The 15,732-nt window shown below is 40.7% G+C and overlaps 1 protein-coding gene across 1 annotated transcript; it reads left to right on the top strand.

Moving 5' to 3' along the window:
- Nucleotides 1-2,350: 2,350 nt before the first annotated feature.
- LOC125295530 (transmembrane protein 114) lies at nt 2,351-7,877 on the top strand (the record flags this gene model as incomplete). The annotated part of the gene is made up of 2 exons (XM_048244830.1): nt 2,351-2,516; nt 6,936-7,877. Coding segments are annotated over 2 exons (429 nt in total), but the record flags the coding sequence as incomplete, so codon positions are not given.
- Nucleotides 7,878-15,732: the final 7,855 nt, after the last annotated feature.

Below are 15,732 nucleotides of genomic sequence, written 5' to 3'. Positions count from 1 at the left end.
ACTACATAGGCGTCATTGATTTCAGCGGTAGGAATAATCCATTGTTAGGATGAGAGGAGTCCTTCAGAATCTTTTGGGCTCTTAGGAGTACTCTTCTGGAATAGATATCTTGTAGAGCAGGGAGTGCCAAACTCCACTCCAGTGCCAAAAAGACAGAACATGGTCAAGCAAATAATTTTTATTTCATAAAAATGTATTTGTTTTATGATGTAACCTTTGCAGATGATTTCTCATCTTTTGCTACTGGGAATGTCTAACCGTTCCAGGATACACAAATACGGGTCAGCTTAATGTAGGCTACAGTAGTTTACCTCCCAGCGTTAAACTCAGTGATTACGAATACTTCACAACTTGTATAGTAAAGTGACATTCGATGTAGACTTCACAAGATATTCATGAAATATTTACAAAGGCTGGAGAGATTAAATGAATGGTATCTAGGTTACACTAATACGGGTCAGCTGAATGGCAAGTTTACCTTTGCGATTGTTGGACTTTTATTTTGACAAGTTGTCGTCATTCTGTCTTCCACACTCATGAAAGGTTTGGTATGAATGTCTCATGAAACAGTCATGAATGCTTTATGTGCAGTTTATGACAGCTGCTATGAATGTGTTATGAATCACCCGTCAAGTAAAGTGTTAACAATTTATTTATTAATTAAAATGAAAATGAAATGAAATATGATATGAAATATGCTTATAGATACATAGATGAATATGTTTATAGATATATTTCCTTCCTCTGTGAAAAAAAGAAAAAAAGGACAAAAAGTCTTATTGTTGAAGTTTAGCAGTCATAACTTTTCTTAGATGGTGTTGTTTTTGTTTGTGTGTCTGCTTTGGCAACACTATACCACATGGTCATGCCAATAAAGCTCTTTTTGAATTTGAATTTGAGAGAGAGAAAGTCAAGTCAAGTACAATCCACCTACACATGTCCAGGCAATTAACATGAATGAGGAGTTTGGGCATTGGTGATCATTTTTAAAATATTCACTTTAAAGTGACCTACCTCTCTGAACAGACAATAAAGCCATCACATTTCATCGCACGTTATAGCCTCGGTGACACCAATTGAGATTGAGAGTGGGTCTGGAAAAATACAACTTCCAGCATGGGCGTTACTAGCAGTGAAATTAAACTCTTACCAAATACTTTCAGATGTGCAGCAAAGGTCATCATAGTACTTTAAAATGATTCAAATTATGCAGATGATATGGCACTAGCGGGACTGTTTCACAAGGATGACAGTATCTGACTATGTTAAACATGTTTTTAAGCTAGAACAGTGGTGTAAGACCAGCTCACTTTTACTCAATGCAGGTAAAACAAAGGAACTAATTCTTAATCAAACAGGTGCTCCAACACCACTGATATTAACCAATCAAACTGTTGAAATTGTTAACTGTTTTAAGTATTTGAGAACATACATTGATGATAAGCTGAACTTCACTGAAAATGCTGATGCTATATGCAAAAAGACCAGCCAAAGACTTTTAATTAGGAAATTAAAGGGATTTGGAGTCAGCTGTAATATTCTTGAGAGGACATATGTCAGTTTAATAGAGAGCGCCCTTACCTATAACATTTCTGTCTGGTATGGTCACTTGGCTTTACACAATAAGAACAAGCTGTCCAGAATTGTTAAAATGGCAGGGAAAATCATAGGGCGACCTCAAAACACCAGATAATCTACACAGCACTGCAGTACACAGAAAAACCATGAACATACTAAATGATGATACCCACCCCCTCCACTCTAAAAAATATATACAAAAACTATTTTATTCCAAATGCAATTACCATGGTCAACAAACAATGGAAAAGCTAGACAGAAGTAGCCAAGAGCACTAAATAGGCTGAAACTGGTGCTTTCTGCCTTGTTTCTGATGTGTATGCATGTGTGTGTGGTCTAGAGAGAGGAGGTACATGTGATGTGCTGTGTCAATCCTGTGGATATATGTCTATGTGTAATGGAATTAATGTGTCTACTCTATGTTTCCTATGTGTTTTATACTACTCTTACCAGTGACCAAAGATAATACCTGAAACCAAAGATAATTTTCACGCAGGCATGATAATAATAAAGTATATTATATTATATTCTATTGCTAAATATTTGTAATTTGGCCATTTATCATTGTGATAAATAACCAAATGGTGATTTTAAAATACCTCTTTTAACTGAACTTCACTATTATATGGGTATGTCATCTAAGCTGTATTATTTAATAAGATTGATAGAAAAATAACAATAGTTTGAGTGCAGACAAGCTAAAACTCTAGTGTTGTAGAAGGCATGAAGAAAGCAGCGGTGCTAACGAGGGGAATCGAAAACGTGGCCATGATCGTCTCTCTCTCTCTCTCTTCCTTCAGACCTGCACGTCACGTTCCTGGTGCTGCTGCCTCTGAGTGTTATCATCATGATGGTGAGCGCCGTGCTGGGGATCGTCAACCTGTTGGCACGGGCACAATGGCTCCTGGTGGTGACCGGGATCTTGCTAATGTTTGGTGGTAAGCTTTCCTCACCTCTGACACTACCCCTCCTCCTCCCCATCCACAGATCTAATGGCTCCACAAATCTTACTGAGCTAGTGTTCACATTAGAGAGGGGTCAGTGACTGGTACCCAGTGCGGCAATCAATATCTTCCCTATATTTTTGTTCTGCAGGAAGGACTGCCACACTCTGAAGGTCGGTATTATTTTGAGCTTTCAATCAATCTGGTATGTCAAGCGCACACTTATTTGTCAATAGCAGGGACCAGCTATGCTTGTAGTTCAATACTAGGCCTACTAGGGGTGTAACGGTTCATGTATTCGTATTGAACTGAAACGGTACGGGGGTCACGGTTCGGTGCATGAATTTACACGGAGAATACACGGTATAAAAAAAACATAAAACTTGTGTGCGTATTAATTAATGTCATGCGCAATTACTGTTAAGTAGCGAGAGTTACGGGAGTTCTTTAGCGACACCTAACGCTAATCTGTAGCCTCGCATTAGCTCTGATTGGCGCCTATGTTTTTTTTGTCAGGTCGTTGGTCGAGTCAGTCAGTCAGAGATAGTAGCACTAAGGTGGCGACACACATTAGAGGATCCGCTGGTCTCTTCGCAAGTTTGAGAACTTCAGTTACAGTAGTACAGGCGAGAGAGTGGTGGATAAGAAACTGTGTCGGCGTTGTTCAGCAGTTGTTGGGTATGTGAGTGGAAATATATGCTACACACCATAGACTGTATATATAGAACAGTCTATGGGCTAGAGGCATAGTTGATGATAAATGACAGTTGGAATAGTTGAAAAGTTAAATAGTTGGATAGTTTAAATGGTCAAATTATTTAATAGGGAATTATTGTAGTGGAGACTTTTATTTTAAAACAGTTGTGGGCAGAGGAAGCAGTTAAACAGGATCTGTAGTCTTAATAGAGCCAGATTGTATGCTTAAAGCCTGAGACAGACAGTTGCTGGAGGTGGCCGGAACACTTGGCATAGGATTCTAAGTGCCCTACTGTGATGTCATAATCGCCAATGTTAAGTCTATGGGGACATTTTTAGTAGTTTTTAATTAATAGTTCAAAAAGTATAAATGTTACAAAATTGAAAAATACATAGCTGAAAGTTTCTACCTCAAACGGTTGAAGCTGAATTAAACGCACAAATATATAGAAGAAAAATAATAAGAAGAAATCGGATAACAGTAGAGTGCATTTTCATGCCCTCTAATTACATTTCATGTGACCATCATCCGGTAAACTACAGTCCTTGTAGGAAGCGTCCATTGTTTTTCCAACCCACTTTTAACTTCCAACAAAATTACGTCTCACTGCAACGATGCGCCATCTAGTGGTCAAGTAGTCAAAGCTCATTAGCGTGGAAGTGAGAAGGGCATATTATTTCGCCGCTACAAAACGCTATTTTTATATCTCTTCTACAGTTCCAAATAACATTGCACTTACGTGGTAGTGAGTAGAGGGTCCCTAAAGCCAAACCGAAGTATCCCGAGGTCTTTATGTGGTCGGATAGAGAGTCCAAAATGAATGTCATCAAGCCAGTACCTTTCCGGAAATGTTGCCATCTTTGCTGCCATCTTTAGGGGAAAGTCCGTAGGAGTCGATTGCAAAGTGTGCTCTGGAAATTCACAATTTCGTCGCCGTTTAAATAAAAAAAAAAAAAAAAAAAAACATATATATACACAGCTATAGGGAAATTAGGGAAATTAAAAACATCTAAGGCACCAGGTAGTGATGGATTTCCACCTGAGTGGTATAAAAAACTCAACCAAGAGTTGACTCCACTTCTTCTCACTACCTTCAACTGGATTTTGGAAAAAAACTGTATACCCCCATCATAGAAGGAAGCGATCATCACAGGGCTCCCCAAACCACAAAAAAATAAGGAATTATGTCACAATTATAGGCCTATATCAATTTTAAATGTTGACTATAAGATTTATACTTCAATTATAGCTAGTAGATTACAGACGATTATACCGGATATTATAGATGAGGACCAAACAGGTTTTGTTAGAGGACGTCAAACCCAAGATAATATTAGAAGAACGCTGCTTATTATAAATAGAATTCAAAAAAGCAAGTCACCAACAGCATTGATTAGTCTTGACGCCGAAAAAGCATTTGACATGGTTAATTGGGAGTATTTATGTATGACATTGGAGAAATTTGGTTTTAAAAAGAAAACTATACAGTGTATTAAATCTATTTACAATGAACCTACAGCAAGAGTAAACGTAAATGGTTCTCTATCTGACAAATTCATATTAGAGAGAGGAACTAGACAAGGATGCTGCTTAAGTCCCATCTTATTTGCCATATATATTGAACCTTTGGCCCAAATGATCAGACAAGATTCTCTTTTAAATGGAGTACACATGAACAACAAAAAACATATAATAAGCCTTTTTGCAGATGACGTGATGATCTACTTAAATGATCCAATGAAATCTTTTGATAGATTAACGCAGACCCTGGCAAAATACAGTCAATACTCTGGATATAAACTAAACATATCAAAGACTCAGACAATCATGTTCCATGCGGTACCGACGCAGGGGTTGAGTACAAACTAAAATGGGAAGCAAAATCTCTTAAATATTTGGGATTAAACATAACCAAAAATCTTTCTGAACTATATAGCAGTAATTATGAAGAAGTGGATAATATGATAAGAGCAGATATTGAAAGATGGTCTACCTATTCCATCGATTTTACAGACAGGATAAATGCAGTTAAGATGAATATACAACCTAGGCTCTTGTAATTATTCCAGTCGCTCCCAGTAGAGGTGCCTTCAGCACAGTTCACAAAATGGGACAAATTAATATCAAGATTTATATTGGAGGGTAAAAGACCTAGAGTGCGATTTACTACTCTCCAACTACCTAAAGATAAAGGCACTCCCAAGTTTGAGGGAATACTTCTATGCAGCACAAATTCGTCCGCTTCTGTGTTGGTGTAGTAATGACGCTGTAACCCGCTGGAAAGATATAGAAATGAATACCTGTTCCTACCCGATCCAAACATACATTGGCGAAAGGGAAACTCCTTTAAAGATCAAGGATCAGGTTGACCCAGTAACATCTTTTACGCTAGACACATGGCAGTCTGTAGTTAAACAGCTGAGGATAGGGAGGGAGCTCAGTCTTCTGAGATGGATTGCATTTGACGGAGAATTCAAACCAGGGAAAATCGACACTACATACAGAAATTGGGTAGCTGCAGGCATAACTGCTATATGTACAATTATCAAGGAAGGAGAAATTAGGAGTTTCCAAGAAATAAAAGATACTTTTAGTTTAAGAAACACAGATTTATTCAGATATTTACAGATGAGGGACTACTATGAAAAAAAAGTTAAAAAGAAGGGGGGAGAGGTGCATCCCCTCATCAAAGTATTTGCGATGTCTTACTATAGAGAAATCCCTAGAGCAATTTCAATTCTTTATTCTTGTTTAATGGAATCCAAACAATATTCAACACTATATATAAAGACCAAATGGGAGAAAGAGCTAGGTGAGGAAATCCAAGTCGAGACCTGGTATGACATGTGGAGATGTCAGCAGACCACCACACAATCCCAAAGGTGGAGAGAGTTTGCTTGGAAGAACCAGATCCGCTACTTTATCACCCCTTTAATTAAAAGTAAACAACTATCAACGCAACAAACATGCTGGAGACAATGTGGCGATATGGCACCAAACCATACACACATTTTTTGGAGCTGTAAGAATATAGAGCCTTTTTGGAGAGAGGTACACGTCGCTTTAAGTGAGATCTTGGGTTATGCAATTCCATTTACATGTAAGGTCCTATACATGATTTGGAAGAATATGTATCCAAAGATGACCAATATCTAGTAAAGATTTTGCTTACAGCGAGTAAGAAGGCTATCACTAAGAACTGGCTGAAAGCAAACATACCAAATCGTAAACAGTGGTGTACTATCATTGAGGAAATCCAAGGGATGGAAATGTTAACATAAAAATTAAAAATGAAAGAAGAATCATATGAAAAGAACTGGGGAAAGTGGTTACAAAATGAATTGAAGGTAGACATAAGTTAAAACAAAAATGTAGAGTATGAATGTACCCTCTTGTTATAGGCCCCCTTATATTTATATTTTTTATAGTCTGTTTATTTGCTTTTTGTTCTTTCTCTATGTATGTATTTGTTGTTACCAATAAAAAAAAAGTAAAAAAAAAAGCCCTCTTCTGCTGCAGTGAGTTGGAAATGCCAAGCACGGTTCCTAGTGGAGGAAGCTATTGGTCCATTAAGAAGCATTAAGCCTTAAAAGCCATAGGTGACTTCTGACCTGGCCACTGCTAATGAAAGCATTAATGGCTTGATCTCAAAGGGACTGTAATGGTGTAATGGTTACATTACTCTTTCTTTACCTGCGTCCATGTTTGTGTTGTAGCCCTGGTGACCATGTGCGGCGTGTGCGTCTATGTGGCCTACTGCGCCGCGGCCTACAGGGAGGCGATTAGGCTCCTCCTGTCCACCGGCGCCGACGGCTCCAAGTCCCTCGAGGATGGCATTGACATCCGCTTCGGCTGGTCTCTGGCCCTGGCCTGCGTGTCTCTGGTGGGTGAAGCCCTCACCGGTGTCGCCTTCCTGGCCACTGCCTGGATGCTGAGCCACCAGAGGACGGGAGAGGACCAGGGCATCGAAATCAAATAACCACCAATCAAATCAAAGATGACACGCCATCATCTGAACATTCGATTAGACCAAATGGCTCCTGACTGTCTGGCAATGCCAGATACGGACCTCAGCCCTAAAGGCAACCCCAAGGACAGCAAAGAAGAAACTCCATTATGTGGGATTTCAGCAAGGTACACAAATGAAGCCCTGGGTCACATACTGTAAATAGATTCTGAACTTTTTCTGGATATAGCAACTCCGGCATCATAGCTCTTGGGCATTTCATGTATCTGTTAGCGCAGCTCCAAGGAGGCTACAGAGATTAATTATATGGGTGTTGGGAGAGGTGTAATCACTCAAACACAAACACACATTCTGTCAGTGCATGCACATGCAGTCACATGGTGTTACATAGACACATGAATACAAACACACACACAAACACAGACACACACGCTTAAACAGACACAGGCACACACACACACACTTACACATAGACACATCACACGCATACTCATATATTCACACATGCACCCATATGTACATACATATGTATTCCTTTTTATGACAATACATTCACGACTTTCAAATATGTAATATTCATGACATGTCACCGGTACCCTAAAATGTACTTGATGTTCATGTCACATTAGTGTAATACAAAGACAACAGATTGTGATATTTCTGGAATGTTAATTACAGTTTAACTCATTGAATGCCAAGCTGTTTTCGGAAGCTTTGTCCTAGAGTACCAGCAATCTAGACCATTGTTGAGGATCTTTGGACAGCCACAGCATATTCTGTGTTATAGCTATGAACACACACAATGGCTTGTTTAAAAGGTGAGACTTTAAGCTCTCAGTGGGTGCAAACTGTGTATTTCTACACGCCCCCTGAGAAATCCCAAGCTAAACAGTTGCTAGTTTTCATCAAAATCGCTGTTTTTTTTCTAGAAATGGAGATAAAACGTCTTTCATGAAATATGAAGTGTTGCCTGTAAACTTTCCGGGAAGTGATCAGCGAGACCTGGTGAGACTGCCACCTAGTGATAGACCCACGAAAATGGCCTGGTTTTAAGCTGACGTGCAAGCGTCACTGATTCGACCCAAAGCGGCAACCGAGTTATGATAAAATGTCCAGATAAAATGTCCAGATTGTGCGTTTTCATGAGTTTTTGATCGTCATATATTTAATTTCCATTCATCACAGAGTTCCCAAAATCACATATAAGGTGTGTTAGAGTGTCTAGTTTCGTAATTTTTTTTTAAAAAAAAGCTAAAAACGTAATATTACGTTTTTGGCACTCAATGAGTTAATAAGATGAGTGCCTCTTGAATTAGAGAGGTCTACCAAATGGATCAGGATGTACTTGATGTTCATGTCACATTAGTGTAATACAAAAACAACAGATTATGATATTTCTGGAATGTTAATTAAAGTTTAATAAGATGAGTGCCTCTTGAATTAGAGAGGTCTACCAAATGGATCAGGAGTTTGGAATGGGCTGAATCCCTGAATTTTTGGTCAACGATTCCCAGGACACCGAAACACCGGGGCACATGAAACTTGGTGGGCATGTAGCCCCACTAGACTTTTACGGTAAAATTTAGTTTGGTCCCCAAATATAATGGCCGATGAATAATTTTAAATTCAGTAAAGGAAACCCTGCATATTGATCCTTCATTTAGGCTGCCTTTCCAGTATAGCTTATGGTTTTATAGCTTTGTGGCTTGTGTATTCATGGTAGGATGATTTTCATGTGAAATGTATTCCCATTTCTTCTTGAAGTCAAAATAATCATTGGGCAGCCGTGGCCTACTGGTTAGCGCTTCGGACTTGTAACCTTGACTTTTTGACTCGTTTAGAATCGCCTTTGACTGCTTCAGAGTGGTTGGCTACAGGCATGCACAAACATGTCCTTAAAACAACCCTTAACATTATAACCCTTAAAGGAATGTTCCGGAGCAAAAACAACCTAGGGTCTGAGAGAGGACTTACCAGAGCAACACAGATGTATAAACTTCAGATTTTATTTTAAAGTGCCAACATAAGGGACTAACATTTTGACGTTCTGCCACGTCTTCATTAGAGTCTAGTATTTCGACAACCTAGGGTCTATTTCCAGAAGCTAAAAGGTTCAAACAGTTGTTTGAGAACATAATTACGTTAATTGGTGCAGTTTTGAGCAAGGCTGTCGTTTGCATTAACACTAAATTGTCTTACAATGCAAGTACAAAGGGCATAGACACTTCAAAAACAAACTATGTCTACAGACAAATCGAAGTATTGTAAACACTGAAAGTGTTTTGAAAGGTTATAAAGGTGTTTGGGTCTCCTTATCAATGTTAATATTGATACTAGCCTATGTCACAGATTAGTTTGTTTGAACGAACGCATGCATTTGTTTGAACGCAGATGGCTACTCTTCTCTATAGCATTCATCGACTGTGGTTTGCACTGCATTCGTTAATCGACTTGTTAGGCCTTTCCTTCAAGATGGCAGCAACAGGAAGACAGCTAAAGTAGGCTAAAAAACACACCCCTCCGAAAATAAAATTTTTATAACCTTTCGAAACCCTTACAAAGTTTACAATACTTTGATTTTTCTGTACAGAACCTCACCACACTACCTCAGATGTGTCATTCTATTTTAAACATTGTCAGTGGTGTAAAACAGAGTTTCTTTTTGACGTGTGTCTATGCCCTTTGCATAGCCTCAGCATAATAATATATGCTTTCTGGCAGTCTTTTAGGACCAAGACATCAACATTAAATCAGACACCTCAGAGCAGCCCATCATATCACCATAGAATAAATTCAGGCCCCAGTGTCTCCAAGGATCAACCGTTACATGTGGTAGAGACGGTAGAAGAAACAAATATTTTCTTTGAGATAAGAAAGCCTTAATGTGACTACAAGTGATTGCTTTGTCTGCGATCCCTTTGGCTGCAGAGATTGCCTCCAGGGAGGTTTCTTTCCGGAAGTTCCTGTTGGTCATTTTTAAATATTTAACACATTTCAGTTCCACCTCTCATAGGAAACACACCAGGATTCAAATAATGAATCCAGTTACATTTTGTGAGCTCTAAGAAAAAAAATAATCGACTTGAAAAAGGTGATGCGTGCACAAGCTTCAATTAATATTCAAGGCTTGTGAGGCACAAAGGTTGAACCTACTCTAGGGAATACACACACACACACACTCACTCTCTCTCTCTCACACAGCCTCGCTTCACACGATTGACAGAGCACACCTAATTTAACAAATTGAGGAGCTTCATAATTACAATGGATTCTATCTGTGCTGCATGCATTGGTATTGTACTACTAATGCAACAGGTGGTGATTATCCTTGTCAGCCTGATGTGTAGCCTATAAGTATGATTTCGCAGGGGGCAGGGGGGGGATCAATACTTAGGCTTCACATCAGGCTGATTGAGAAACCGTCTGACAAGGATAATCACCACCTGTTGCAGGAGTTTCTGAGTGACGCACCTTTGGTTACCTGACTTGTTCTTATCAAAAAGCCTACAGTCGTGGAGCAGTCCAAAGAATAGCGATTAAGCACACATCTGGTTCCATAGACGTCACAGCTCTGACAACCCTTTGAAGGTATAATGAAAAAGATGACGTGGCTAATATGGGCACGTACACATCAAATGAAAAACAAACCAGGGCAACAGCTGTTTCAACATTAATCGCTTAATTGTCTACCTCTTCCAGCTTCAGGTAGATAATACAATTGACCCTTGATTGCCACAGTTTTAGTGCTGTAGAGGTTGAATACTCTAATAGATATATAGATAGATACTTTATTCATCCTGAAGGAAATTTTAGGTATCCAGTAAAGCTAATACAACCATAACACAACAAACACACATATCGCACATACATAAAAATAACTCAGGTCTGGTATGAACTGATGCATGCATTGACCATGATGAGGTGCTATAGAGTTTGTGCAATGGTGGTAGTGCAAAAGTGAACAGTGCAGGGAATGACAGTGTAATAACTTTGCTTGTTATTAAATATTAACTACAGTATGACTATGAAAAGACAAGAATGTAAACATAAATAGAATTGCTTAACAAACAAGAAAAATAATATACTTTCTAGTTCCAGAGTCTGGGGGCTGCTACTGCAAAGGCTCTGTCCCTGGACCTGGGAAAAGATAATTAATGCGTATCAAGATGGGTCATCCTAGTTCATGTCTATGAGGGCAAAGGAGTTCAGTCAGACGGGCTCTGGTTCAGTCCCCGCCTGCACAGGGGCGTGTCACTGACGTATGGCTGACGTTTGAACGCCTCGGTTCCACGCCAGACAAAAGCCGGAGTATAAAACAAACTTGGTGTACACCTTCATTAATGTTGATTTTCTCCCGACTGGAGGGTCATACTGTCACAACAGTCTCCTGAAATGGGGAGGAGGGTTTGGAGATCATGATAACGTGTCCAAAATGTGCATCCATTGCTTAGAAAAAATAAGGCTTTGACAAATTCTGGGAAATTCTTGGATTCTGCCATAGACCTCAATGTTAAAAAGGGAGCCCGATCACTGCATAAATGGGGGATAGTGGCCCCCCCCTCGTGCGGGGCGTGTACTACTGCTACCCTATTTGCATACATTTCCAGGGACAGGAAATGGCCTCTCAGGAAGTATCTTCGTAATCAACCATCTTTGACCTGGGCACTTCCAACAGCAATTGGTCAGCTGACCGTAGTGGTCTGGAGGGGATGTGGTGGTGGAGAAGATCAGATAGGTACGTGGGGGCCAAACCATGGAGGGATTTGTAGACAGTCAGTAGAAGTTTAAAATCAAACTGGGGACAAACTATTGATTATTTCTTACCATACTAGAGTGAATAATAAATCATCAGTTGCATGAGTGGGCTTCAGAGGCAATGAATTAATTTCAAAGTTCACGTCGCAAAACACACTCCATCCATCAACGAGAACGTGTACAGAGACAGAAGACAGCATCACAGTATGAATATTAAAGTCTTGTGTGACCTGGTTTAGCCCATGATGCATTTATATTGCGAAATTCTTCTCTGTGGCAGAAAATGACCCAGTTGGCTGATGAACATACCTGGCTGGTTGGTAAGTACAGGCAACAACGATTTATGTTCATGTATTTCCCTGTGCAACATACTAACCCCAATATTACCTCTACACAGGAGACTGGGGATACCCTCTCCTACCCTGGCTGATGACCCTGTACACAACCCAAACACCGTTAGCCAGGGATGGTAATCATGCGCACGCAGTCACCAGAAGTGTCATCGAGCGCACGTTTGGCCTTCTAAAGAGTCGGTTCAGATGTCTGGATGAATCTAATGGCTGCATGCTTTTAAGGCTAGAAAAGGTCTGCCGGGTCACCATCGTGTGCTGCAACAGATTCCTCAGCAGTTGTGCTCCCCTCCTGCGTCATCCCAGTCCCCCGAGACAAATCTACAGAGTGTAGCTCTGTAATACAATGAAATAATAAGGGTTATCTGCATTTTGTTCTCCACAGACGGAGCACTGCAATCAACATCGTATGGTCACCTCTGGTGAACTGTGGAGAGGACACCACACGGCCTGGCATCGCATGGCTTGGTCCTGGCACTGTTTAAAACAAAAAAATACAATAAATATTTCCTAAACGATTCTGGTTTCAATTATTACATTAATACACAGGATTAGATGTTATAATCCCTTGTGCCAAAGTCCAAGGTGAAAACACATTCAGAAGCCCCTACCCAAATTAACTTAAAAAAGCAGGCTAACCACCAATCTGCCAACCAATGGTCACAAACACAAGACAAATGGCCCATCTAACTACAGAGTGCAGCAAGTCATTGGGTTTATCAAGTGGGCACCCTCATTCACCGATGTTTCGTTAAGTTAGGCCCACGACACCTCATGAAGGCTTAACAGTGAAACCAGCGTCCTGGAGACACTCCCCTCCATGCTGCCACCATATTACCACATTGATAGATACTGATAGATTGCAAGATACTCCTAATTAGCCTAGGCATGGTCTAGGTTGGTCCGTCCCGTTGATGTGGACTGAACCATAACCCTAAAAACCCTAACCAACCACTATCAACCTAGGCACAGTCCGTCACAAACACAAAACAAATGAGCCAGTTAGCTTACCTTAGCTTACGCCCCATGTTTCTCCATGATTTCAATAGGCCTTAATCGCACACTCCAACCTTGCTGGGCTGCCTCCTCTGCTATTTCAGTGTACTCTTGGCCTCTTCCACTCTGTCTTCCCAAGGAACAGTAAGTTCAATGAAATAAACGATCTACTCTGAATCCGACCACAGAAGTAAATCGGGTCTTAATCTAGTACTCACAATATGTGGAGGTACAGCCATCTGCTGGCCAAGATCAACCTTCATTTCCCAGCCCACTCCATTTTCCAGCTGGCCAGTTTTACACCTGGCCTTCGCGGAACGAGGTTTATCCCCCTGACGTACAAAGTTAATTTGCCTAACCCCTTTACTAGCTGCTAATGAATTGACTTCTCTCTTTTTATCCTCAATTGCCGCTGCCAAACATTTCAATACCTGGTTGTGACGCCACGTATACCGCCCCTGGGTGAGACTGCACCTAGCATCGAACACCTAACCTAACATAAATTTGATCCTACCAGCTTTCATGTACCATAGATCTTTTTCCATCTAATCAGTCTTTTTTCCACCCCTTCCCAGTTCACCCACTGCCCTTGTTTTGCCTGCGACACTGCCTTAGTACATCTTACAGTCTCCTCATGTCTATGCATTTCCTCCACTACCATTATCCTCTTTTCTCCTGCAGAAGCCTTGCTCCACAAGGGTTTACTTACGCCCACCCCTAGACCCCCCCACCCATGCTGCACATGGCCCATGATATCCCTATGCCTCAATGCTGATTGAGCTTGCTTAACTGCCTGTTCTGGGTTTCACTTCCTCCCTGCATTAACTGTGGGTGTAACCTCCGTTGCTCAGCCAAATGCCTTCCTGTTACGTCCTGTTATCACGGAGTTACAGGCGATAAACGATTTTTGATGGTCACAAGTTTACTTCATTAGCGTTTATTTTTTTGATTATTAAAGAGTGTTTTTCATTTAAAGGCTTGACTTCGTGCTTATTCAGAAGAGCATTTAGTGCTCTCCCCAATCCCAGACGTTCACATTGCATGTTTGTTTGTAATGGATGCAACCGCGAGATACGCTTGTCATAGGCGCCGATACTGTGGGTGCTCCGTCTCTCGGGCACCCACTGAAAACATCGAGCACACACATGTGCCAGCTTACAGTCCCATCAGCTACAATGTTTAAAATGTATGAATATCATTTTAAAAGTAGTCGGACAAAGCTTATCGTTTTGTGACACAGCTAAACACTGGTACCTCATAGAACGTCTATAACATAGCCTAGGTGGTCGCAACTCACAAAAGTAAAGCAGATAGAAAGAACTCACGCAAATCTAGCCTACAACACGCAGGGGAGAGAGCGGGCGCGTGCACAGGTGCTTTATGATTGTTGGCTTCTGATGGTATCTTGCTAATTCACTGAACTGCATTAGGTGACACAAATGGTATTGCCTTTATCTTATAACTCCTTGTCTGAGCGACTACCAGGGGGGCTGTTGAGCTCTACTCGCAAGATACATTTGGATAAGCCTATCTCTAAATTTGATCCAAGGTGTTTCTGAAAATACATGAATCTTTTACAGTAGCTCTATAATTTTGAACAATCTGTTTTAGAGCTTAATAGTCCTGACCTATGAAAACAGTTTTGTTGATGGGGACTGATGTGGACATGTCCGGGCAAAAGAGGACGTCTGGTCACCCTAATTAAATGTAATGTTAGTTGTAAACAAACGGGCTACTTGGTGAGGCTTGGCCTCACAGATGCGCTCGTGCCTTAAATGGGCCTATTAACTGACCGCCCGATTCACGTTGGCTGGGGGGCAGGGGGGGCCATCAGACATTTGTTCCCAAGGGTCTATGAATTGTTAATCCGGCCCTGCCCCCAACAAACGCAACTTTCCACCTCTGAGACAGCTTAAAAGAAGTCTAGAGGACTCCTAACTCACTAAGACCTAGGCTGCGCAAACCACAGGCCTTTTTGGGCAAGCCTGCGTTCGAGGCAGGCTGTTGAAGAATTTTATATAAATCCTGCGCTAACAGTAATCCTCATACCCCCGCTACCACAGCTGTGGATAGTGTGGCATGTTCACGCTTTATGTCTCCTTGCAAACTAGGCCTATAGCCCAACCATTTACGTCTCCAAAAAATAACAACTTGCCAGATATGCCTTCATATCTTTGGGCTTCATTCAGCATTTTGTTCTTCCACTGGAAATTACTCTTCTACATTTGCTGCCTGCTGCATCCTTTCTGTTTGTATTGTTTAGAAAATGTTTGACGTCTTGAGTTAATGCATTAAACATTGTTTGCTGGTAACCAGCCACAACTAGCCTACAGATTCTTGCGTGCGTACATTCTCTATTCTCTCAAAAATGTGCCCGTTCTATAGACTGGCCAAGTGCGTAATTCTGCGGCATAAAGCAGATGTATTTGTTTATTGTACAGAAAA

Source organism: Alosa alosa, chromosome 6 (genome assembly GCF_017589495.1).
Source record: "Alosa alosa isolate M-15738 ecotype Scorff River chromosome 6, AALO_Geno_1.1, whole genome shotgun sequence".
Taxonomy (NCBI): Eukaryota; Metazoa; Chordata; class Actinopteri; order Clupeiformes; family Clupeidae; genus Alosa; species Alosa alosa.
Note: the sequence above shows the minus strand (reverse complement) of the source record. Positions and strands in the feature narration are given on the sequence as shown.